Source organism: Magallana gigas, chromosome 7 (assembly GCF_963853765.1).
Source record: "Magallana gigas chromosome 7, xbMagGiga1.1, whole genome shotgun sequence".
NCBI lineage: Eukaryota > Metazoa > Mollusca > Bivalvia > Ostreida > Ostreidae > Magallana > Magallana gigas.
The window spans coordinates 45,176,232-45,204,034 of NC_088859.1; the positions used below are offsets into that span (position 1 = coordinate 45,176,232).

Below are 27,803 nucleotides of genomic sequence, written 5' to 3' on the forward strand. Positions count from 1 at the left end.
TAAAATTCTGGTTAAACCATCAATTTTACTGTAAGCAGGTCAGTGTTAAAAATAATATTGAAAATCTCTTATACCCCATTAATCAATTTTGATATTATCACAAACAACTTTATTAATTTTTACAGACTCATTAAAAATATTATCATCAACACCGCTTTGGATTTTTTCAAGAGTCCCCTAGAAAAAACAAGAAATACATCAGATATTATACTTTGCATACTTTCTGGTCGGAAAAAAGTTATTTCCTATCGCTTTTATCTGTGTGAGAGTTTCAGATAACGCAGATCGACCCAGATTTTAAATCCTGGAGCCCTAATCTGCCGGCCTTATCCTGTTGAGTTTTGACATAAGCTGTTGTCAGGATGCAGATGTTGTATCGTACTTCATGTTAGATGCTCAACTTTCCCGTCAATCAATACTTGTTGAAAAAATGGGATTTAAAAATGTCAAACTAAGTACTAAAGAACCCCGTTGAAACAAACAAGACAATAATCGGTAAAATTGAGAACCTGCCTGATATATGTACTCTTAAATCACAATGAATTTTTTTTCTTCAGAATTCTGGTTTTTTTTTTTTATACATAATTGTGGTAGAAATAAATAGATGTTGTCTTGAACAGTAATACCCACACCAAGTTTTAGCCCTAAATAATACTCTCTTGTACCAGTTTTAGTTTTAAAAAAAAGCCACGTAGTATTTTCAAAAATTATAATTTTTAGTTTAAACAGTATTTATTTAGTGAATTTCATCATACATATTATAATAACAGTACACAGAAGATTGAGAAACAAGCCAAAAGGCTTATGTTAATCTCGCTCTCGTCATTTTACAAATGAGAGGTGGGTAAAATTTTCAATTACTATAACATTGCACATAATCATTGATTAGGAAAAATGTAGGAGAAAGAAAAAAGAAAATGAATGGGGAGAAAATTTTTATAAAGGTTAAGATCCCATCCCATGATACCAATGAGCGGCCCTCTATGTACATTTTGGGGTTAAACTGTCTGCAGGTGAAATTTGAATTAATCAATAATTTTGACATTTCATGTCATAGAAAGTATGGTCTATATAATTATTACAAACAAAACAATATTCTGCCCCCCCCCCCCCCCCTCGGCGGTTGCGGCTTAAATTTGCTTTTGTGTGTCAACATCATCGTGTGAAAGGATTTAGAGAAGAGGTGGGGGTGAGGGGTTCTGACCGCCCCCCCCCCTTTGAAAAATTCATTTATGTGTTTAAAATACATTAAAATTACCGAGAATAAACCTTGGACCCCAATCCCCCACCCCCATCCCTTGCAAACACAATTATTTCTCTGACCCCCACCACCGCCTCATTCCCCACTCCTCATAGATAAATGAACATCAGAACTTTTTTATAACAACGAAAGCCTGTACATGTAGTGGAAACAAAAAAAAATTGTAAACAGTGCAAAATAAATGACACACTAGTATATTGTACACGTGGTGTACATGTGTATGGGTTTCGATATGTAGAATAGGACTAATTAAATCGAATAATCTAAATCTTATTCCAGGGGGGGGGGGGGGCACTATAATATGGTCATGACCTTTCTCCCAGTGCGATCTTGCCATAGTTCTCTTGGACTGATATTTATGATTTTGGTGAAACACGTTATGACAATAAGAGTGCATGACTGGATATTGAAAAGATGCAAGACTTCAGCCTTGTTCATCATCTTAAAATTATCCCCATCCCAGAAACAATTGGCAATCGGTTTTTAGAACGCAGTTCGCAGTTCGCAGTTCGCAATTGAATAGTGAACTGCGTTCTATAGAACGCAGTTCGCAATTCAAAATTTTGTGCGATTGAATAGTGAACTGCGTTCTATAGAACGCAGTTCGCAATTCAAAATTTAGAATTCATATTTGGGGCCCGCTTGCCTTATATGCAATTGAATAGTGAACTGCGTTCTATAGAACGCAGTTCGCAATTCAAAATTTAGAATTCATATTTGGGGCCCGCTTGACTTATATGCAATTGAATAGTGAACTGCGTTCTATAGAACGCAGTTCGCAATTCAAAATTTAGAATTCATATTTGGGGCCCGCTTGCCTTATATGCAATTGAATAGTGAACTGCGTTCTATAGAACGCAGATCGCAATTCAAAATTTAGAATTCATATTTTGGGCCCGCTTGCCTTATATGCAATTGAATAGTGAACTGCGTTCTATAGAACGCAGTTCGCAATTCAAAATTTTGTGCGATTGAATAGTGAACTGCGTTCTATAGAACGCAGTTCGCAATTCAAAATTTAGAATTCATATTTGGGGCCCGCTTGACTTATATGCAATTGAATAGTGAACTGCGTTCTATAGAACGCAGTTTGCAATTCAAAATTTTGTGCGATTGAATAGTGAACTGCGTTCTATCTAGAACGCAGTTCGCAATTCAAAATTTAGAATTCATATTTGGGGCCCGCTTGCCTTATATGCAATTCAATAGTGAACTGCGTTCTATAGAATGCAGTTCGCAATTCAAAATTTAAAATTCATATTTGGGGCCCGCTTGCCTTATATGCAATTGAATAGTGAACTGCGTTCTATAGAACGCAGTTCGCAATTCAAAATTTAGAATTCATATTTGGGGCCCGCTTGCCTTATATGCAATTGAATAGTGAACTGCGTTCTATAGAACGCAGTTCGGAATTCAAAATTTAGAACTCATATTTTGGGCCCGCTAGCCTTATATGCAATTGAATAGTGAACTGCGTTCTATCTAGAACGCAGATCGCAATTCAAAATTTAGAATTCATATTTGGGGCCCGAAATTTTCAGGGGCATCGACTAGTGGTATTTCACTACCACTGTGAACATACGGTGATGCAGCTGTCTCTTGTTTTTAAGAATCGGGCTAATATACAATTGAAAAGTGAACTGCGTTCTATCTAGAACGCAGTTCCCAATTCAAAATGTAGAATACCTATGGGCCCCGGTAAAAAGTGAAAAAAATAAAGATTCAAATGAAGCATATTTTTCCCCTAACATTATCTATTGATATCTATTCCATAATAATTAACAAGTTTTAGCGCTGAATTTATTGTATATAAAAAGCACGAAGCTTTTAAACATGGTAGGGGTCAGCATACATTCGTGATTTTGTATAGTAAATCGACGACGGGCATTCATTTCAAAGCCTTTGTTTACTGTAAGCCTAACCGAGGACAAACTTGTTGGAAAGACAAAATGCGCATTAAGAAAACTCCTGTGAAAGTAAGAGGTTTGTACTACATTAGGCTGGGACCTAAAAAATGAAAAAAATATGAAAATTTCAAGGTTTTTCCTATAGCAATCGAAAGCTATTATACTCTGTCCCAAGATATCTTGGATTCTCATTTTGCTTAATTGCATGATATCTATAAATACCTCAGAGTTTAAACGATGTTCATTCAAAAGTATGCAAAATTTCCAAGATATTTCATTCGAAACGCCCCTGTTAGCTGATCAGGTTTCAATACAATGCTAAAAAATGTGATGTCGTTGCAGCAAGCCCGGATGATAACGTTGTAAAATTGCGCGATGTATTCCGAGTGTATTCCGAATGGAGAAAAGATGTAAACATTCCCCGTTATAAATCTCCGTAAGGAATCGGTTTTCCTTCCTGTGAATTTTTCTGAGTGAAAGATGATAATGAGTCAATGAAATTATCTTGGAAAATATCCCTTTTAACTATTTCAATTGCACTTCTTTCACAGGTATGTGTATTTTTATTATGAGGTTTTTACAATTTTCACCTCTCAAAATATTTTTAAAATCTATTTTTTTGATTAAATATTGTAAAATTTGAAAATTCTAAACCGGTGAAAATATTTCAAATATAATGTACGTTATTCTTAATTGATATCGTCAGGTGTCCCATACCACCTAAAGGTAGTTTTCTTAAAGTAGTTTTCAAAGTCATTTCTTAATAATATGTTTACAGTGCGACTGTTGGGGCGAGCGCAGAAGGAACTTCACATCTTTTAATATTAATGCCATTTGTTTGTTTAGACGCAGTTCATAATCCGTTCTATTACCCTCAGCGTTAGGAACGCACTTACCAACGGGTAACATTAAAAATTGTTACATGCGCGAAAATTATGCGCGTACGGTTTGCCGTAGAATTCACGTTATTCCTATGTAAAAGCAGTTAGGTTTTCTTTAAAATTAAGACATTCAGTATAACAAAATAAATAGTGCCTGTTTGGGAGGATAACAGTTGAAATTGACACCCCTTGAAAACCATTGTCAACCTCCGCTTCGCGTCGGTTGACAATGGTTTTTTGAAGGGGTGTCAATTTCAACTGTTACCCTCCCAAACAGGCACTATTTATATAATACATATTGTATCATATGATACAATTATATATCATATAAACCAATATCATATTGTACAATATCGTATGATACGATAAAATATAATATAACAATATCATATAATACAATTTCATGTGATATAATTGTATATTACAGAAACCAATATCATATTATATTATATGATACAATATTATAGATACAATATAATATCATATAATATTGTATCATTATATACAATACTATACAGAACACTATCATGATACAATATCATATCATAAAATATAAAAAAAAATGATACATATCATATCGTATCATATAACTTTTTACAATATAACATATGATATTATATTGTATCATATTAAACAATAGTGTTTCATATCATACAATACTTTATCATAGGAATCATGTTATATCATTTAACAACAACCACATCAAGCAGGTTTAAGTGAGGTAGGAGATTTCTTTAGCATCCTTGATAATGGAGATCAGGCTCTGCATCTGAAGCAACCTCTGCGTTTCCTTTATAGTATAGTTAAATCAACTTTGCAAGCTATCATCTATAAAACATGTGACCTGTTCCAAAAATCTAAACCTCATCCTGCATCCGTAACCAATGGCTCAGATTTAGCATTCAAGCCTGTCAGGTGCATCAGTATCAAAAGACGCATCACCCATGCAAGTTTGGTGAAGTTAGGACCAGTTATAACTAAAATATCATCATCAGAGGGCACCACCAATTAAAACCTTAACCACCTCCAGCATCCGCAACCTATGGCTGAGATTCAGCATCCATGCCTATCATGTGCATCTGTATCATAAGACACACCATCCATTCAAGTTTGGTGAAGTTAGGACCTGTAATAACTAAAATATTTTTTATCATCCTTGATAATGGAGATCAAGCTCTGCATCTGAAGCTTCCTCTGCGATTCATTCATATTACAGTTTAATCAACTATGCAAGTTTGAAATAGTACTAATATCTATGTAACATGTGACCTGTTAAAAAAAACTTAACCTTATCCAGCATCCGAAACCTATGGATCAAACTCAGCATTCAAGCATGTGAGGTGCATCAATATAATAAAACGCACCATCTGGTGAAGTTAGGACAAGTAATAACTAAGATATCATCATCAAAGGGCACCTGTTTCAAAAACTTTGACCAGGTCTTAAAACCTTAACTTCCTCCAGCATCCGAAACCTATGGCTCAGATTCATTATTCAAGCCGTTCAGGTGCATCAGTATAATAAGACGCACCATCCACACAAGTTTGATGAAGTTTGGGACAGGAGTAGCTAAGATATAATCATTAGAGGGCACCTACTCAAAAAACTTTAACCAGCTCCAAAAACCTTAACCTCCTCCAGCATCCGAAACCTATGGCTCAGATTCAGCATTCAAGCCTGTCAGGTGCATCAGTATCATAAGACGCACCAACCATACAAGTTTGGTGAAGTAAGGACCAGTAGTAAATAAGATATTATCATCAGAGGGCACCTGCAACAAAAACTTTAACCAGCTCTTAAAACCTTAACCACCTCCAACATCCGAAAACTATAGCTCAGATTCAGCATTCAAGCTTGTCTTGTGCATCTGTATCATAAGACACACCATCCATGCAATTTCGGTCAAGTACGGACCAGCAGTAACTTACATATTGCTATCAAAGGGCACCTGCAACAAAAACTTTAACCAGCTCTTAAAACCTTAACCTCCTCCAGCATCCGAAACCTATAGCTCAGATTCAGCACTCAAGTCTGCCTGGTGGATCAGTATCATAAGGCACACCATCCATGCAAGTTTGGTCAAGTTAGGACCAGGAGTAACTTAGATATTGCTATCAAAGGGCACCTGCAACACCTTTAACCTGCTCCAAAAACCCTAACCTCCTTCAGCATCTGAAATTTAGGATCCAGATTCAGCATCCAAGTCTTTCAAGTCCACAAGTAGGTCCAGATGCATCATCCATGCAAGTTTGGTGAAGATAGGACAAGTAATAACTTATATAGATAGAAGACCTGCAACAAAAACTTTAACCAGGTCCGGACGCCGACGGCGGGGGTATAGCATAAGCTCCCCCCGACTTCGTCTCGGTGAGCTAAAAACTAGAGAAAGCTGCATCACCATAATTTAACAGTGGTAGTGAAATACCACTAGTAGATGCCCCTGAAAATTTCGGGCCCCAAATATGAATTCTAAATTTTGAATTGCGAACTGCGTTCTAGATAGAACGCAGTTCACTATTCAATTGCATATAAGGCAAGCGGGCCCCAAATATGAATTCTAAATTTTGTATTGCGAACTGCGTTCTATAGAACGCAGTTCACTATTCAATCGCACAAAATTTTGAATTGCGAACTGCGTTCTATAGAACGCAGTTCACTATTCAATTGCATATAAGTCAAGCGGGCCCCAAATATGAATTCTAAATTTTGAATTGCGAACTGCGTTCTATAGAACGCAGTTCACTATTCAATTGCATATAAGGCAAGCGGGCCCCAAATATGAATTCTAAATTTTGAATTGCGAACTGCGTTCTAGATAGAACGCAGTTCACTATTCAATAGCACTAAATTTTGAATTGCGAACTGCGTTCTATAGAACGCAGTTCACTATTCAATTGCATATAAGGCAAGCGGGCCCCAAATATGAATTCTAAATTTTGAATTGCGAACTGCGTTCTATAGAACGCAGTTCACTATTCAATTGCATATAAGGCAAGCGGGCCCCAAATATGAATTCTAAATTTTGTATTGCGAACTGCGTTCTATAGAACGCAGTTCACTATTCAATCGCACAAAATTTTGAATTGCGAACTGCGTTCTATAGAACGCAGTTCACTATTCAATTGCATATAAGTCAAGCGGGCCCCAAATATGAATTCTAAATTTTGAATTGCGAACTGCGTTCTATAGAATGCAGTTCACTATTCAATTGCATATAAGGCAAGCGGGCCCCAAATATGAATTCTAAATTTTGAATTGCGAACTGCGTTCTAGATAGAACGCAGTTCACTATTCAATCGCACTAAATTTTGAATTGCGAACTGCGTTCTATAGAACGCAGTTCACTATTCAATTGCATATAAGGCAAGCGGGCCCCAAATATGAATTCTAAATTTTGAATTGCGAACTGCGTTCTAGATAGAACGCAGTTCACTATTCAATCGCACTAAATTTTGAATTGCGAACTGCGTTCTATAGAACGCAGTTCACTATTCAATTGCATATAAGGCAAGCGGGCCCCAAATATGAATTCTAAATTTTGAATTGCGAACTGCGTTCTATAGAACGCAGTTCACTATTCAATTGCATATAAGGCAAGCGGGCCCCAAATATGAATTCTAAATTTTGAATTGCGAACTGCGTTCTATAGAACGCAGTTCACTATTCAATTGCACAAAATGTTGAATTGCGAACTGCGTTCTATAGAACGCAGTTCACTATTCAATCGCACAAAATGTTGTATTGCGAACTGCGTTCTATAGAACGCAGTTCACTATTCAATTGCGAACTGCGAACTGCGTTCTAAAAACCGATTGCCGAAACGATTTTGGTAAAGGTCTTTCTGGTCTTTATAAGTTTCAGTTTCTATTCAGTATAAGCAGAAGAAGAAATAAGAGTTTTAATCATTATATACATTGGCAATGTGTGACTATTTTGGCCCTGACCAAGAGTCAAGACCCCTACCTCGGGGACCACGATATATTCAATTTCAGTAGAGGAATTTATTACATACAGGTTTTTTGCACGTGTAATACAGATGACATCACAAAATCCGTATCGGTCTTCGGGGCTGATACGGGTTATTAGCCCTCCAGGACTGAAACGGATCCGTATCACACTCCTTGCGGAACTCCTCTGCCTTTTTTTCGCTTCGGCATTTGTGCATATTTAAAGACAAAAAATAAAACATTTGTTACAGTCGACAATTCTAAGTGCAGTTGAAAACTTCAAATGCTAACAAATGTTTTAAAGCAGTCAACTTTTAATAGAAAACCCGAGAAAATAACCGTTCTTTAGCTACATGTTTGTTAAAGCGATTAGAACTCATATTTCTATTAAACACATGCATGTATATGTACATGTACAAACTTTCTTTAAATAATATGTAAAATCAATTTGTTTAAGTTGATGTTTTTTTTAAAAATCTTATTAGTAAGTATGTAATAAATGTAATAATAGATACCCTTTTCCATATCACAGCTTGTATCAACCCTCGACCAATATCATCCCTCGGGCCTTCAGACCTCGGGCTGATATTGGAGTCTCGGGCTGATACAAGCTGTGATATGGAAAAGGGTATGTATTATTCTCTATAGCTATTTATATTGTCCTCCTAAATATGCAGTCAAGTTTTATTCAGTGTCAGCAGATGTAGAGAAGATAATTTCAAACGTTATATGCAATAACACTTTATGACCTATTTATCCCCGCCAATTTGAAATTCTATCTACAATATTAAAACAAAAATATTGATCAAATGTTGCACTGACTTCGTTTACCGCAGCTTGTGTTTCATTTTAACCATTGCAATGTAGCGTGTTTAGTGTGAACAAGAGGTGTGGTACATTTTCAAAATTATTGAGATTTGTGATCATGGTCATACATTTTTACGCTTTGTAATTTTATGCCCGTCTGTTCAATACCATTTTAACTTTTTTTGTAAGAGCACTGGGTCAATTTAAATTATAAATATTTCGTAAAACTTCCTTAGAAATTATTAGAGTATTGTAATCAAAATTGCTCAATGATCGTGAATGGTTCACACTCTCTTTAAACTCAGACAGGTGTCTCAAATGAATTTCACTTGAATTGCAGCGTGAATGTGTAACGGAAATGATGCAAAATCTACGCGAAATGTATAGGAATGCCCTTTTCACCGTACCTTTTCTCCATTAAATATCTAAACTTATAAATGAAGACTTTTTGAAAATAAATTACAAAATGCATGCACCAGAGAAACTGCTTACACCTTAGGTATTCCAACACGTGTAAGATGATGTCCGTAAGTTATAATTGAAGTTTATCTTATAAGTAATTATTGTGAAATTAATTAAAAACCTACTTTCATTTCCGATTAACAAGCTGGAAATAGCAAAAATGAGACTACGGTGGCGGAAACGCTTTGGCGGATCCAAATCAGGGGTAGTTTGCATCAAAATAAATGCTTTAAGGTATCTCACTCCTCATGTTTTGATTTCATTGCGCAGATGATCATTATATTTAAAATGAATATGATTTTATTTATTTATTCATCACAGATAGATTATTATTTCATATTTACAGAACATTCATAAAGAAAATCCATTTGAATTCAAGAAACAAACAAGTTTTTTGGGGAACTATTTTTTCGTGCGGAAGGTTTTTTAGACGAAAATGACAGAAACAAGCAATTTTACGAATTTTCAATATACTTTTCTTTTTATTATACTTTAATCATTATTCACATTTTTAACATTTGATAGGTTTGTAACATATTTTATAGGTTCTGTGTGACATGTACAAAATCAAATCTTGAGAATGTGATAGCCGTTTAGCATAAAATCATGCATATATATAGAACATGTCTGAATTTTTTTAAGCCAAATTTTGCGAGAATTTTACCTTTAAAGCCCTAGCTATATCTAAAATTTGACATCACTGACCCCCATGTTATATTATGTCAAAATGATACTGAATACATATTTAGGCAAACTGGATTAATCTTATAAAATTCTTGATATTCAAAAAGTTTTTATTTCAAATCCAATTGTAACTATTAAAGAAATTGTCTATTTTAAGTGCTAAAAGGGTCACACAAAAATTTATGCAGCTTTGTACAATTTTTTTTCGTAATCCCTCTATTCAGTGTGACCATTGTGCATAATTAAAAACAATATTTGAAGAAATAAGTTTGCTTAATCAAAAATACTGACAACAAATCTTAATCAGGATGAAATTGCATTTTAGGTGCAAAAAGGTCAAATTAAATGGGCCATAACTCAGAGGGATGGATACTGATCCCCCTTTATCTTTGTATTTTTTAAGTTTGTTTTGTCTACAGATTTCAATGATATACTTCTCAAGAAAATCTTGATACAACAACATTGAGGAGTGGGATACCTTAAGTTTTGATGGAAAGAACTTTCCCGAACTGGGTGCCCAGAAACGGGCTGACTAAATAAGTTCACGGCGGAAAGTGTAGGGCAAGTAAACAATCGGGCTGATACTTTGAATCTGTTAACTTTGGTTTAAAATATGCAAATAAATATGCATATCCTTACGATTTTTAATTCATTAATTTTTATACCATGACAGATTGGTAGTAAACGTTGGACATTAATTTGTGAACAATGAACAGATTGTCCTCTACGCCTATATCGATAAATAACGTACGCGTAAAACGGTGAAGTTTAATGGAGATAACCCCCCCCCCCACCCTTTCCCAAAAAAATGTGTTTTTTCAAGACAGACTTTTATCTGATATAATATTTAAACAATTATAGTAACACAAATAACAAACAAATACAAATTATATTAAAGTTCGATCTTAAGATCCATATTTAAAAAGAAGTTTTAGTGATTTCAAGGACACCCAAAATGCATAAAAATTCTTTTATTTCACATATCGATGTTGTCCATTTTCAAAAAAAATTGTAATTGGATTAGGTTAAAATATTATATTATCAAATTATAAAGAATATACATTGTACATCCAAGACGTAATAAAGTTCTAAAAATCATTCAACGGAATGGAAAAGTCAAAAAACGTCCCAAGGCATTAAAAAAATCAAGACACATAGTTCTTAACCTGTAACTACTCATGATAAAACCTAGGAAGATCGGAATAGCTGCAAAACTGATTATGCGGACTTTTCTGTGAAGTTTGCTGTCATTGACCCTTGGTGTCTCTATCTTGATTTCTTCATTAGAACTAATTTCTCTTGACATGGACAGGAAGTTATCGATACAAAGTTTTCTTTCTTTTTCAGTTTTATTCCTATTTTCAAACACAACATATCTCTTATCGACAGCTTCATATAGTCGATACAGTTCTTTGTTAGATTCAGGATTGAATACATTGTTGTCATCAACAATATTACTTCCTCTTGTTAGCAAGATAAAACTTCGAGAATGTAAATATTTTAGGTCCTTAAAAAAAATCATAATGCAAGACTCATCTTCCATTTGTAAACTCTGTGCAGCTATTACAAACGCCAGAATGTCGGACTTTCTGAACTCTTTTTTCAGTTCTTTTATTACGGACTTCCGTAGCGCCGGAGTGTCAACTAGAACAACATCTTGATTTTCAACAAGATACATATTCATTTTCTTTGTTGTTGATTCCTTCCGCAAGGAGCTTGTGGATTCAGCCACGTCTTTGCCAATTATTGTGTTGACAGTTGCGCTTTTCCCTGCACCGCGAGGTCCAATCAAAAATACCCTTAGCTCCGCGTTTGTGCCTAAAATTTATGACAAAACAATTTTGATTATCTAAAGAATAAGGAGTCAATTTTTGAGCATTATAAGGTGATCACTTTGATCATATCCAATAAAGCCCGAAGAAAACTAGCGCTACCGCCGCGAATGGGAGGGGTTGTTACTAAATCTGAAGTTCTAACCTGTATCAGACAAACAAACAAAAACAACCAACACCAGACAGCCTGTCTTTAGTTTTGCACTAAATAGTTAACCAAATATAGGCTGATATCTATTTCAGCTATCCATTGGATTTCACGACCCGGCCTATAAATTATCACCCCACAATATTCACATCTTTGCTAGCCAAGGGTTTTCGGTCCACTCTGCTCCCCATAAACCCTTGGCAGAACTCATTACGAAAACTCGGTGATGCGGTGGCGCTATCTAGCGAGCAACTTGAGTTGTGCCCCTTGCATATTTACATTTCAATCGAATGAAACAATGGGTCATATACACTTTATGGCATAAATACAACATAAAACATGTTGATTAGCGAGAATAGGAACATTCCGGTAATTCACGATGCTATTAAATAGGAAAGAGGACATATTAATCTAGAAAAAGCAATTTATGAATGATTGTTTTTCCACAGATCACACGTGTATTTCTTCTAAAGTTTATTTACAAGCGACTAATTTTAACGCTGCGATTTGATCAGCTTCTCGCAGCTGCAACCAATCATAAAACGGAGCTTGTCACCGAGTTTTCGTGATGAGATCTGCCAAGGGTTTATGGGGAGCAGAGTGGACCGAAAACCATTTGCTAGCGAAAATGAATAATTCCTTATTACTTATATAATTTTCAATAATTTTACGATTGAATACTAGTAATAAATTATTGGCAATTTTACCGTTTTTGGTATAATTATGTAAACCCCGCTTGCGCCAAAAAACAGTGTATCATTTTCGTCATTGGTGAAATATATTGAATTATTATACGGGACAAATACATGTATTTGATCCGTAGTGTTATTACATACAAACACACTATATTATTTTAAGTCATCTCAACACTTACCTTACGCTAACGCACAATAAGTTTCTATCCTCATTATTCTGAAGTTATATCAAGGCGAATTTTTAGTTCATTTAAAACATATTATACTGAAAAGTATAATTGCACTTCTCCAAAATTTTGGCGCGGGGTTACGATGTCATCAGAAGGGTAAAGATTTAGGCATTTTTTAATTTCGAATTTGATAAAATAAATGAACCTTAATATTTTTATCTGTAAAATAAAATGCAATTGACATGTATTAACTGAGGAGAAATCGGAAATATAAACTGACTGGAATGTGCTAAACGCGACCACACAAAGAGGAGTGTACACACTATCTATTAGAAAGATTTGGAATTGAAATATCATCCACATGTTATTTGCATATAAAACAAAAACTCTTATTATATCCTACCAGACGTTTCCGAGTCCTCCATATTGAACATTCTTGCCTCACAATAAACCTTTGCAATGCAGATAATATCTATTTCATTCAAGGTCACAGTTCAAATTAAAAAAAACCCACCAGTTATAGCAGACGTTCAAATTACATTCATATACTACCGGCAGATAGCCAGATATGCAGATTAAAAAAAACCCCAGTTCAAACAGATGTGCTAAGTACATATAAGCTGTCGGCCAATCACGTTTTTGTACTGTATGTTGTTTTCGATATCAAAAGTCAATTTATTTCTGAAGTGATAACAGGAAGTTTGATAAAAAAATTAGTCATTTGTAGTTTAAAAAGAGTAAAAACACCATGGCGTCTAGTGGAAGTAAGTACTATGCATGTATATAAAGAAAGTGGGCGCTTAAGACGTACATTCGGCAGGAATCTGGGCGCACAAGGAGAGTGAAAATTGCATCAATTTATTTTGAATATTTTTCGAATTATAACCGTTATTTGGTTTCTGTTGGATGTGGATTGAGTTGAAAAATACTTGAAATGCAAAAGGTTGTTATCAAAATATGGGTCTAAATATAGCAACACGATGCAATTCATGCAAAATCCTACTTATTTACAACTGTTTTTAAATGATTTTGTTGTCTCTAGGTCTTCTCTCCACAAATTTTAAACGTGTAAAGATAACAGATTTCAACATTAAAAATGTCGCTTTTTAAAAAAAGATGGAGAGATGACCCAGATGACTAATTATGTACTTTTTCAAATTATTTTTTGAAGGATAAAAAACAAAGTCCATTGAAATGACAATGTTGTTTCAAACAGTACTTTATACAGCATGTATTGAAAAGTCTCGCATGGCTCAGTGGTTTAGCTCTGGATTAGTGAATACAATCTTTCAGTGTTTTTGGTTCAAATCCAACTAGTGGTGATTTTTTTTTTAAACATTAAACTTTTTTGTTTTAAATTTTTGTTATTATACCATGATGTCGAACTATAATATACCGGTATATATTTTAATTTGTTGTTATTGATTTCTAGATCTGCTGTTTGAACACTATTTTCTTTTTTTTATTACTATAGTTTTTTAGGATATACACAATATAACTTCATCAAAGTATGTTTGCATTAACATCGGTTTACCTCTTATTGCCATTTTTTGAAAGCTTGTGAGTTTTTAATAACCGGAATAGCCATGTGCTTCGACTCTCAACACAATATATTTTTGTTGAAACCTGTACATAGCCTTTCGAGGTTATAGACATTTAAATCCCAATTGATTCGTGTCGAGGATTCCTGCAAACTTACAATCTTGTGCGCTCACTTTCTTTATTATCAAATCGTAAAACTGGTTATTTTTACTACTGTGAATTTTTACAAATATAAGCAAACTCACTGTTTTCAAGTTTAAGATTTTAATTCATTCCGAATTCGAGTGAAACGTGCGTAAAAATCAAATCATTCAACAATATTTACATCTACCACGTATTATTCCCTATATTTATTCGAAAACTTGTAGTTAATTCATATAACACTGTGCCGGGTAATTATGCCAGTTCCAAGGTGGCATTTTTGCACTTATGGAAGGAGTCTTTTCTGGTTTTCGACTTGTCAGACGTAAATTTGATTAATTGTTCATTAAATCAAGATAAAAGAAAATTAAAATAGTATATTTTCTTTCTTTTTTACTATAATACAACTTGGCATAGAAAAAGTAATCAATGTTTTGAATCTAACAAGGACTATATTTTTGGCGTAATATTGGCGTAGGAAAATATCACATGTTTCGCAATTCAGAATTGCTGCAGATTAATGAGTCTGTTTTAGCATTTTAAAAACAATAACATTAATGTGGGATTTTTTTAATAATGTGAACTAATGATATGATACTTGGGTTTCAGAATAAATTTTTAAAATATTATTTGCTTATCAAATTACATTTGTATAAGCTTTTTAAAGCGTCCATTCTATACATTGATTTTTGTGAAAAAATCACTAAAATCAGTTTTTCTCTCTTATTAAATGGTCAAAATATAAGCTTTTCTGTCAATTTATATCTTTATATAAAGTCTTCATAATACATAAAAATCAGAAATATTTTATTATCGGAAGCATAAAAAAATAATCAAAAGAACAAGTGCACTTAAGCTATAGAGAATGGGCCCTTTTTCAGTGCCGTTTTTATGTCGAAAATATCAACAAATTGCTTTTTTCTCGTAATAGTTAAGCACTGATGGATACTTCTTATTTATACGCACGCTTAAATTTACCAAAATTAGCAAACAGTTTAAAAAATTGAGGATTTTTAAATGCCTATAAATAATCTAAATCCGGAAAAATCGAACCGAACCTACTTGAATTGTGTCTATTTAAATCAGAGGGAGGAGATATTTAAATCATCATTGCTCTGTTGGTGGATCGATTGGCGCGTTTGCTGAATTATACTTCATGCATTATTTTACGTCTGAAAAAAAATCGAATAAAGCTTTGAAGATGCAGGATTAGAGGAAATGCGGGCTAAGCAATATCAATTTTATTTCAATTTTGTAGTATAAGCTGATAAACAATCCGATATTCTATCATTTCATTGAAGAATATAATCTTCAATTCTTAAACAAATGTCTACAGAACTACAAAGAGCTACACTTATTGTTATCATCCTTTACGTTGAGGAAAAGGGTAGTGACCTTGACCTGACCTTTATGCCAAAACGAAATGGTCAAATTTGATTAAACTGATAGAATCATTTGGTAATATGATCCGTTTGATTGTGTAAAACTTTCATGAATTTCTTATTATAAGAAGTATGTTTGATAATGAGAAGACTCCTTCCTTAAGAGACAGTTTCGGAAAAATTCATACATACAATGTACAATATGATAGACCATTGACTGGAAAGTATATAACCACTTTTGTTTTTAGTGTGTTTCACCTGACAGGTGAGATATTTACCTTTAAAAATTAATATCCCATAGGAAAATTATAATTCCATAGGAGAAATGATTCTCCTACAGGAAATATTGACAATCCTAGAGGAATTATATTTCCTGTACGAGAATGTTATTCCTGTGGTAATTTGATTCAAACAGGCGGTTTTCCTATAGTCTATCTCCTATCGGATTTTATCAAATCCTGTCGGAATTGAAATTCCTATTTCAAATTTCCTGTAGGAATAATGTTTTTCCTATGGGAAACATTATTTCCCTCTAGGAAATTATTTTTGAAAGGTAAATATCTCACCTGACAGGTGAGTTACGATAATAACAAAGGTGGTTGTAAACGCTTTTCTATCCTTGTCACCGAGCAAACTTGTTAATAAGTTACACTGCCCCTTACATTTTATCATAACGCCTAAATGACAGCATTTTTGTATAATTTTAATTCATTACAAATCAAATAAAATTCCTTTTTCGAAGATACCTCCTCAAACATTATAAAGCAACTTTATGTAAAATTGAGCTATGATTTTAGTAGTTGGTGTTCGACATCATTTAAGTAACAGGTGGTTTATATGATTTATCGATTTTGTGAGTCTACGTTCATGTTTTTATTTTAAAAAAATATAGGGGTATATATGGCAAATCAAAACAATCTCAAGTGAATTGGGTAGACCATGATGTAATAAAGAGTTTCGACATTCCCCTTTTATTTGATGTATTCATATCTGAGATTGAGAGTTGACTTTGAATAATGCGAATGAAATATCTTTGTACTATTTGACAAATACTACAGTTCTCCATATCAAAATATGTTCGCGTATTAAATAATATTTAATCGTAAAGTAAGGATTTTTCATTTGTAAATATAAAATTACCTGAATATAGATGTGATAATGCTAAGGGTGTATATCTATCTATGGGGATTTTCTACTGCGTTGTGGATGTCGATAATTATTTAGGGAGTTGTCCAAAGATAAATCGGACACTTCCATTGTCCATTCTGCCCTCTTCTCAACATTGCAGTCCGGAGGACAGGCTGTTCTTTAATTCAATTCAATTTTACTCATTTGTACGAAATAACAACATAAAGTAGATATACAATACAAAGAAGATTATACAAAAAAGCAAGTGTGTATACTGTATACATCAACCTGAAGAGTTGATTATTTATTAAACTAATAACAGCTTTTATCCATAATTGATAATTTTTACAATAGACCATTACTTCATATAGCATTATTCCACGCATATTCATGAAATAATTAACCTCTATCTGCTCGAAATTGAACCACCAGAGCCCTTCATCTTTGTACAGTAAAACATCACAGAACAAATAGGTATGTTGCACTCTGCCACTTTTGTGACTTTATTGTTTAATCAAATTTGGTTTGAAATAATCAGGAAAATGACAATATATGATTATATAACAATAATTAATAAGTTTATAAAAATAATTATAAAATTATGAATATTTCATTCTTTATGCCATAATATTTTACAACTAAAATAATCCATAACTCCCATTACTGATGTAATCAATGATGTGATTGATTAGATAATTTATGCAAAACATAATCCGTGTGGTCTGAAAGCGCCATGCTTAATAAAGAAAAAAGGAAATACACAACGATTTTTCATTTTTATAAAAATGTTCATGAAAAAGGAAGGTGGAGGGGTGGAGGTGGTTTACAGATCGCTTTGAAAATTTTCAATGTTTAGCTATCGGCGTCCTGAAAGAAAGTGAGAACCCACGCTATTAAAATGACGCTCCAAAGATTTTACGGCGGAAGAAATTCATTGGTTACATCCAGCGACGTTGATTTTGTGTCCATATATGAAGATGCTATATAACTTTGACAATACCGCAGGAAAGATAACTCTCGCGAATTTAACAGAAATTATCAATATGCATAAAATATTTTAAGAAAACTTAAAAATCATTTATCCATAATTGATAATTTTCACAATAGACCATCACTTTATATAGCATTATTCCACCCATATTCATGAAATAATTAACCTCTATCTGCTCGAAATTGAACCACCTGAGCCCTTCATCTTTGTACAGTAAAACATCACAGAACAAATAAGTATGTTGCACTCTGCCACTTTTGTGATTTTATTGTTTAATCAAATTTGTTTTTTTTTTTTACTTTTCACATGAAAATAATTAAAACAAATTTGTTTTTTTTTTTACTTTTCACATGAAAATAATTAAAAAAAAATGAAAACACTTGGTCGTCTAAAATACATTGATGGTAAATAGTTTTTTTAAAATTCTCTTTTAAGGCTGGACAGATCATAATATACATTTTCATGTGATTAAAATTCTTCCAAGATTGTTAAGATAAAATGCAAAAAGAAACGAAGATTGGTTTTCTCCATGATGGACACCATCCAGACAAAGGAAATATAAAATTATTATAAAATTTTCTGGATCTACAACAATTATGCATATTAACAACATCCCTAGGACACTTCCCTTTGTTTTGAGATCTTATAACTTTTTCAATGACCCTACTCTCCAAAATTTGTAGAATGCAGCTTGAAAATCAATGAAGGCACAGAGAAGTTTCTTTTTCTAAGTAAAGAGAGTTTAATCAAGGAGTAAAGAACAAACATATTGTCAATAGTAGAATGATTACCCCTAAAACCGATCTGATTTTCCCTGATAAGATGAATATTAACAGCATTGGCAATTAACCTTCTACACAAAATCCTTTCCAAGACAACAGATTAATAAGACGATAATTTGTAGGTCAGCATAACTACCTTTTTCATATGTTTTGGTTTTAAATTTCCCACTGGCCAAGTTTCCGGAATAATACCAGTATTAAATACTAAATTAAAAAGTTTTAGATAGAATGGCATCATGATATTGATAGATGACTTATTAATATATTCATTAACAGCAGTACCTGGTCCCGGCGATCTGTTATTTTTAAAATTTAGTCCGGGGTAACAGGGTCATTATTAAATGAGTTATTTTCACACGGATCATTGAGGGAAGAATGATGTCCATTTTTAATGATGTTAATTTGTTATTTTCATAATATTGTAATTGTTTGTGTGTTTGAATTCTAATATTAATGATATATTTATTTATTTTTGTTTACAGATGATGCTGCCACTTGGGATCCCAGTGGCCATGTAAAATGTTATTCGGATAAAAATGGTAAGACAGTTTAAAAAGAGATAATATCAAGCAATTCAGAAAAATGGACGGTAAACCAATTTCCAATCAGATCTATTTTATTCTTTTATTTTATTATTTTTTTCTATTTAGTTTCCAATATAATAGCGTGTGAAGCGAGCTCTAAGAACCAGCGTGCACGGGAAAAAGAACAAGCTAAACCTATAGATTCATCAAACAAAATTTTTTGTCTACGTCCTATGATGCTCTCTAATGTTTTCACCCGTGGTGCTTTGCCAAAAATGGCCGACATATAACTCGCAATTTACGGTGTCTTCAGGTTTGAAGACACGTTCTGAGTACTGCACAAGCTTTGGCGAGACCCAAGAGATTTGTTACATGCTCCCATACCTTCGTATTGAGTCGAGATACGTAAACAAAGACCAACAAGTTCATGAATGACGTCACAGTGCTCTCGCACTATATTTCCCGCGATAAATTAGAGTTGGATCAAACATCTGTAATGCGTGAACTAGCAATTTTTAAAAGTATAGACTGCGATACCTGCCCCAGATGATGTTTTTAATTTTTTTTTTGGGTTTTGATAGAGAGATTAAATACATGTATATACTAGCAAGAGCCATACTTTACTGCATGTCATATCGATCCAATTTTAAGCTAATTTTGAATGTATGTTAAGTACATATAGGTAGGGTAGATAAAAATCATTCTGAACTAAATAAAAAAGAACAAATAGAAAAAATAACCAGTTGAAAAACCTATACACTCAGATATTGTATATTGTGAAACCATTAAATTGAAAAATGGGAAATTACACACGTACAAAATCTCTCTCTCTCTCTCTCTCTCTCTCTCTCTCTCTCTGTCTCTCTCTCTCTCTCTCTCTCTCTCTTAATAAGTTTTATAGTTGATAACTAGAATGTAAATAACATGACAATGATGCAAGGTTTGTGTAATTCTTGCTAGCTGCGCTTGCCACAACGGTAGCACCCTAAAACATATTATATAGAGTTCGTAGTAGAGTAGATGCCACTGCATGGTTAGATATATATGTACTGTTATAGAAGCGCATAGGAGCCTACAATGTGTTATGTTGTTATAATAACTTATACATTATCCTTCATCTAATTGCATGAGACAACATTTCTATTCTTACATGTAGGTTATCATATTAAAGAATTAGATTATTTTAGTATATCTAACCAAAACGATGCAATGATATAAAGGGTACAAACCAAATCAACAAGTTTTTATTTTTCAAACTCAGGACAGAATTAAAGAGAGGCCCATGGACCATTCATAAGCGTTTCTGTCCAACTTGAAAATTCAAGCTGTTAACCAGCTTTACTATATCTAATACAATGGTCCGCTTCTTCTACTTAATCTTGCGTTATTCTGACAAAGGAGTTACACTTTGATTTAATTTTTGAAAGGTATACTTCAATATAACAAAATACTTGATCTATAAGGCCGGTATTGGTTTCTTTCTATACAAAAGCATACCGATTTCCGTTCCACTTCATGATTTTAGGCCATACACAGTATACGCGATCTCATTATGTATAGTGGTTGAAAAAAAGTTTTACAGTTGTTATCCGAGCAGTATAAGTATGAACTTTTTTGACTTTATTATCTTCTAATTTTTTAAAGTTTACTTTCTACGATAATAATAATAGGATACATGTTCTTAACAGTAAAACTCGTTAATACGAACACGGATATAACGAAATTTCGGATATAGCGAAGTTATTTTGAGCCCCAAGTAAAATTCTTAATAAATCTTAGCAAAAGTTTACGGTTATAACGAATTCGGATATAACGAATTTACGGATATAGTGAACTGATTTTGAGTCCCGTAGAGGTGAATAATAACGAAATTTAACACTTTTATAACGAATTTCTTTAAAGTTTAAAAACTTTGCATTTCCATTTAACATAATGGTTTGAATGAATTTATTTTGACATAATTCTTCAATTCACAATCCGATTCTTAAAGGTATACAAAAATGTATTTTCATTCTAAGCCTCAATTAGGCTTGATGGTGAAAGAAAATATGTATATAGTGAATTCGCTATTGCTATTATTACGAATTCGTTGTATGACAAATTTCGGTTATAACTAAGTAAATTCATGTGTCCCTAGGACTTCGCTATAACCAGTTTTACGAGTTTTACAGTATATGCGTTTATTTACAACCAGGGACATGTAAGCGACTATCGAAGGTGTCGCGTGAAAAAAACCTTTTTTAAATCTTTCTTTTAATTATTTTGTAACAATATTTGTCTTCTTTTATAAATAGTAAATCTACATATTAATTATGAAAAAAATTCACAAAAAATGAATTGACATTAATCGTGACATCAGGGAATACCGTCAACAAAATTTCATCCAAATCTAATACATTGTTTACACTATTTTCACAGTCTTTCAGTAGCAATTCCAAATGATATATTATAAAACCTTTCTGGAATTCTTGTACCTCTTCACATATTACAAACATGTGCCATAAATTGTTGCATTCTGTTTTACATAATGGACATTTGTTTGAATCTGTTTTTCCAATCTTTAACAGTTTTTTATATGTAAAAATTCCATTATACAAAATTTAAAAATCAAGTTCTACAACATTTCGAGGTTTACTCAGTCCTCTTAATATAATCCATCTATTAGCAAGTATGCATGAATCATTTATTTGCATTTTTTTTTCAAGTATTCTTTTGATATTGTCGGGTTAAACATTTTGTGTATAAAGATTTTGTAAAAACAAAATCTTTACTGTACACGAAGAAAACCCATATTTGTTATTTTTTACACAACGAGAAAATTAGAAGAAATGCTTCTTTACTTTAACAGAATTTCGAACAATATTTTCCACTTTACTTGTATAACAGATAAGAATGTTGTATTATCTTCTTTTTATGGAATTTACTTTAATTTCTGAATAATATTCATGTATTAGTTCTCCTATTCAAGAATCAGGCAAAAACCTTGGTTTCACTTTATATGCAATGTCTCTGATATGTGTAATACCAGCTTTTAAAAAAGGTACTCACTACAGTGTTTTGTTCATATTAACAATTTTTGGATGACAAAAAAACAAGCAGTAATTAAAGACATTAGTTGTTTCTATTTTCATTGTAATCAATATTATCCTTATTCCTATTAAATAGATAAAACTTGACAGTTTTTTTTCCAATTTGACAAATTCTAACAGTATGGCAAACTAAGTTGAATAAATAGAAGAGAAAAAACCGAGAAAAAACCAAGTTGTAGGTACATGTATCCAGTCAACTGGAGGTTAAATAATCTCAATATTATACCGGTAAATGTATTAAAAAGTGATTTTGAAAAAAATAAAGTATCAAGTACTAGCAATTTAAATAGGTTTAACCATCTTTTCTCGTAATAACGAAAGAATAAAATCGTAATGACGAGATAATTAACTTGTAATAACGAGATTTTTTCTCGTAATTACAGTGATAAAAATATTTTTTTAGGTGACCTTATTCGTCTTTCGTATTAAATACCTACTTATTGATTTGAAATAAGATTTAAAAAATGTTTTATTAATCAATTACGGCCACGTACATATACATAACATCAATTTCAGTTTCGATTTTTCATCCCTCTCCGCTTCTCTAAATGTCTAGCTATGCAGATAGTTTTCTATTTTAACTTTGAAGAATAGGTTAAGAAAGCATTTAAGAAAAAAAATCGGACACGGTATATATACAACAATAAACAAAAGAAATGGTTCAAAGTATTAACATTGTATCATATTAATGTGTAAAGTGTTAATTCCCGCACTTGCGCGGGATAGCATCTGGTTATCTATAATAATGGATGGCATCAGTTAACTACAGTGTTTACTGATCAAACAATAACTCCTTTTCGTCGAAGGATATAAGATACTGTTGTCAGCAGAAGAAAAAACTGAAGGTGTCTAAGTTATCGACTCGGGCAAAACAGTTGAAGAATATGAATTTTTCAAATTCTGTATTTTTTTTCTAAAGAAATTTTGATCTTATTACAGCAACATGTAAAGTTCCATGTCCGGTAACCGACGTATCCAACGACATTGAAGAATGCTGTGACGGTACAACCTAATTTTTCAATTTAAAGTTTATCGTTTTCCCCCATTTCATCTTTTGAATGTATTTCTATTTGTAATGCATGATGATTTTTGTCTCTTTGTGTCATATATATTTACATCGTTTTTACGTGAACAAATGAGTGTTACTCAGGGTTTGAGTTCTCAAATTCGGATTGCTATAAAGTTGAATGTAATGATTAAAATTAATTCTAAACACCAAAAATATTTATGAAATGAATTATTATTGACAATAAAATTGATATTTTTACTAGATTATGGAATTAGGCTCAAACAAAAATAGACTTTTATCCAAACAGAGGAATTTCGGACTAAATTTTGCCGATTTTTTTTTTGTTCCGCTAAAACATTTTTGGCAATACTTTAATATTAAAAGTTAAGATTTTATATTTTAGTCCATATAATTTTGCAGATTTTCTGTTGGTTAAACCTCACTTTTTCATTAAAATAATCGTATAGCACGAATTGCAATAATATTGAAAAATGCTATAAAACGATTAAAGACACCATATTTCAAATTTTTGATCATTGACCTCATATAAATTTTATGCCAACAGAATAAGGTTAATATAAGTAGTTCAATAGTATATATGTTTTTGTATTATCATCATTCAATTTTTTTTGTAAAATTGGATAAAAAATGGGTAGTGATTTAAAAACTGATAGAGGAAATTCGGAATGGAATATTTTTAAAAAATTGTTGCTTAAATCTTAATGCTTTGTACCTATTTAGTGCCACTACAATTCATAAACTGTATTTAATTTTTAAAAGTGTTTTATTATTTGTAATATTTTTGAAATAAAGAAAATTCAATCGTAGTGCAAAATTCTTTGGGATTTTTCTTGATTTTTCAAAAAATATTCAATGGCTATTAACTCAAAAAGTAGGTCATCGACCTACTTTTTTGAAAGTGAAAAATAACACTACAGTCAAAGGTCTATAACAAACAATAGATGGTTTTTCATTATCATCAGTGGAATTATTTTTCATTCTGAGTAAACGTCATCCTTAAATTGTAACTTGTTATTGATTGTCTAAACATGCTTAAGATAAACATACAATTGGTTGTTACAGGAAGTGCAATGGCCCAAAGTGAAGTTACAGCTAGCTTTGATGATCCTAAAGATGTTCAAAAAGAAGATTTAGAAGGTATTAACTCTTTTAAAAAGTTGTTGATGTCAATACATAGGGTTAAAACTATTTGAACTTTTTTTTAAATAGTGAAAGGTATCTTGTTAGTGTTATCCAGAGAGAGTTGCTGAAACAAATTGGTCAATGTTAGTCAGGCACAAAGCAACGTCTTTGAAAATGATTATACTCACCCTAAATCTTGAAAGCAAAGAAAAATAAAAACCCCTACTGGCCTAGCCCCCCGTCCCCTTCAAATTAATGGTTTGTGACAATATGTAAAATAATCATTCTAAAAACTTTGTATTACTGACGCATTCATAGCTGTCAATCTATATGTATTGATTCCCTCTATATTTCTTACGGAGACTTACAGTTAATTCATAGATATATAGAAACAGCTATAGTCTGTTCCAAGATATTCATGCTGCACATTTGGACGATTTTTAATAAAAATACACATGCCTGTGAAAGAAGTGCAACTGAAATCGATGAAAGGGAAAATTTCCAAAGTAACTTCATTCACTCATTATCATTTTTCCCCTCGTAAAAATTCACAGGAACGAAAACAGATTTCCTACGGAGATTCATAATGGGGAATGCTGACATCTTTTCTCTATTCAAATGTCACTCGGAATTTCAATGTTATCATCCGGGCTTAATTGTCATAATGGCTAATGCAATGCAAAATCGCCGTAGACTTTCTATTTTAAGCCGTGTATTGAAACCTGACAAGCTAGAGGGGGCGTTTCAAAAGGGAAATCTTGGGATTTTTCATACTATTGCATGAACATCGTATGAATCAAGATGTATTAATAAATATCGAATAATTAGATAAAATATGCGGCAGAAATATCTTGAGACTATAGACTGAAATCACGCCCCGTTTATCGATTAGTCGAAATCTACAGCGACTGAAACTGACAGGACTGAAATATACACGTTCTGTTTATCAATTGGTCGAAACCTACAGCGACAAAAGAAAAATCATGGACTGCACGAACAAATCATGATGATGTCAAACTCAAATTTTCATAGGAGACGATTAAGCTGTTTCTTTTAGCAAACGTACTGATATACATTAACAGTAATTTAATGAATTTTACTTACTTTTTACAGTCAGTTAATTAATTTGTTAAAAGAAAGATGTAAATATCACAATATGCATTTTTGATGATTCATGCGGGTTCTGAAGGTTCTGAATCAATACAGAAAAAAATACATAACCTGCAAACGCGGGTTATGTATTTTTTCTGCAATGTCGCCACTTTCATATCCCGCATGAATCACCAGAGAGAGCATTTTATTTTTAAAATGTATCAAACCGTTAACCAGAGTATTTTACTTTTTCTCACACTTTAAAACGTGTTCAGTTCTTGAGGAGCTCGAAATTTAAAGGGTAGATAATTAATACCACGCAAGATCCCAAAGTTGATATCAGAAAAAAAATCCAACAAATTAGTTCTCAGATTGAATTGTCATGCGTGTTTTATAATATTACAGATGAAGAAGGCGAGTATCGTATGATGATAGCTGGTTTGAGAGGAGTTGGAAAAAGTTCTCTTGCAAACTCAATTTCAGGCAAACATGTACAAGTTTCAAAAAGTGCTTTTGAAACAGTTACAAAAAAGGCAGCTAAAATAACATGCAAAAGGCAAGAAAAATCATTCGTTTATTTCGACACACCAGGATTGTCAAAGGATATGGAAAAGGAAACGCTGCAAAAGGAGTACAAGAAATGTTTAATCAACGCCGCCCCAGGTCTTCAGGCAATACTCATCGTTCAGAAAGCCACGATCTTTACCGAAGACAACCAGACTTTTCTTGATCATTTTACAAGGATGTTTGGAGAAAAATGTTGGAAGTGGGTTGTATTCGTTTTCACACACATTGATGAATTACTAGAAGAAAAAAGGGATTTAGAAGAACAGCTAAAAGATGCCGATAAACGTCTTAAATGCTGGCTCTCAAAATGTGAAAATCGGTACGTAGGGATAGATAATAATCTTAAAGGGACTGAAAATAATAAACAGATAGAAAGACTCATCTCCGTTGTAAACAATCTCATTGAAACAAATAATGGAGAGATATACACCAACAAGGAATTTCAGGAAGTCTACCAAATGTTGCAGAAAGATGCTCGGGATAAAAACTTGGCTCGTTGCGAAACACGCGAAGGATATTTCAGGAAAGCTAAAGATGCAATTGCTGGTGTACAAAAGCGTCTACCGAATATCGAATGATCTTCTTAAAATATGGTTAAAATAGATAATGATAAATGCAAATCAATGAAAACTATCTAGACCGTACATCCTATCTGCATTACACTGTAATGTTAGACAACGAATACTAGTATGTACGAGGGTCGTCCAAAAAGTTTGTGGACACATGTAATTTTATTTAAAATAATGGCACCATTATCAGGAAAGTATTATAAAAATTTAATATAGAGTACAATTATGTATATGTATAAAAATCAGAGTCATGAACAATTTAGTATTGGAGTTATTGTTATATATACATTGTATATACAGATCGCACGACCCAGTCTGACGTTGAGTTATAACGACGTTCCTATAACGTCGTTATAACTGAATTCGTAATATCTGTGTTGAGCTGAGTAAATTACGGCGATCTGTTTCAAATCCTTTCTTGAATTCTGGTTTGTTTCTTCATTTAACAAAACAAATATACAGAAAAGGTACAAGAAATTTAGTACACCATCATGGTATCGTGGGAAATGCATTGCTATTTTTCAAATATCCTTTCATTTACCTACAGCAGATTGTATGTTAATATGGTGTTTTTGTTTATATACAACATGCATTCTTTGATTTGTAATTCGTATTGCAAATAAAAATTCCAAATTGTATTTTATAGTATTTACTTTCGCTTACGTGAGCAAAAACCCTCAGAGGTTTTCTTTCGATTAGAGTTGGCCAACTTGTCCGATGTACATTGTTATTTGTGTATTCGCCACTAAATACAGAATAAAAACGGCAATGAAAAATATCGATTACAAAACATCATCCATTAATTACAATTATTATTTATTGTACATTTTTTATTAACTTTTGAATTTAGTCGTTTATCTTATTCTATCCTGCAACCACCCCTTGCATTGACGAATAGCCTAAAGGAAACCCAATAAACCAAAGCTATATTCGGTCAATGCCCCAATATGGCCTCGTGCATTTAACCGACGTCACGTTCAAATGCATTGAGACGTTATCTTTCTTGCTTCGTTTACGCCATACATATAAAGGGGAAACGAGTGTGACAGA

At 32.8% G+C, this 27,803-nt stretch overlaps 2 protein-coding genes across 5 annotated transcripts in view; one reads left to right on the forward strand and one right to left on the reverse strand.

Annotated features, from left to right (window-relative positions):
* The window catches only part of LOC105318994 (GTPase IMAP family member 7), a 76,116-nt gene that overhangs the window by 5,575 nt on the left and 42,738 nt on the right, over positions 1-27,803 (reverse strand). The window contains exons 1-2 of one of the 4 annotated variants that reach the window (XR_010707677.1): positions 13,198-13,398; positions 10,937-11,767 (exon numbers count right to left, since the gene is read on the reverse strand). The exons of 1 other annotated variant lie outside the window; for it this stretch is intronic. Coding sequence is in view for 2 of the 3 variants with exons in the window: in XM_066066285.1 (XP_065922357.1) it covers positions 13,198-13,228 (31 nt within the window). In the remaining variant the exon portion in view is untranslated. Of the gene's footprint in view, positions 1-8,061; positions 8,621-10,936; positions 11,768-13,197; positions 13,399-27,803 lie in introns of those variants that run through there. 2 more of the 4 variants (XM_066066285.1, XM_034458860.2) reach the window with 2 other exon arrangements.
* Positions 13,458-27,391, forward strand: LOC105339767 (GTPase IMAP family member 9). The gene is made up of 5 exons (XM_034458858.2): positions 13,458-13,558; positions 19,243-19,299; positions 23,313-23,375; positions 24,466-24,540; positions 26,023-27,391. The coding sequence occupies exons 1-5, from the start codon at positions 13,543-13,545 to the stop codon at positions 26,760-26,762; spliced, it is 951 nt and encodes a 316-aa protein (XP_034314749.2). The 5' UTR covers positions 13,458-13,542; the 3' UTR covers positions 26,763-27,391.

Bases quoted from the DNA above. Each gene is read 5' to 3' on its own strand.
- LOC105339767 (XM_034458858.2), top strand. The intron at 23,376-24,465 runs GTACAACCTAAT...TGGTTGTTACAG, and splicing joins CATTGAAGAATGCTGTGACG to GAAGTGCAATGGCCCAAAGT. The intron at 24,541-26,022 runs GTATTAACTCTT...ATAATATTACAG, and splicing joins TCAAAAAGAAGATTTAGAAG to ATGAAGAAGGCGAGTATCGT.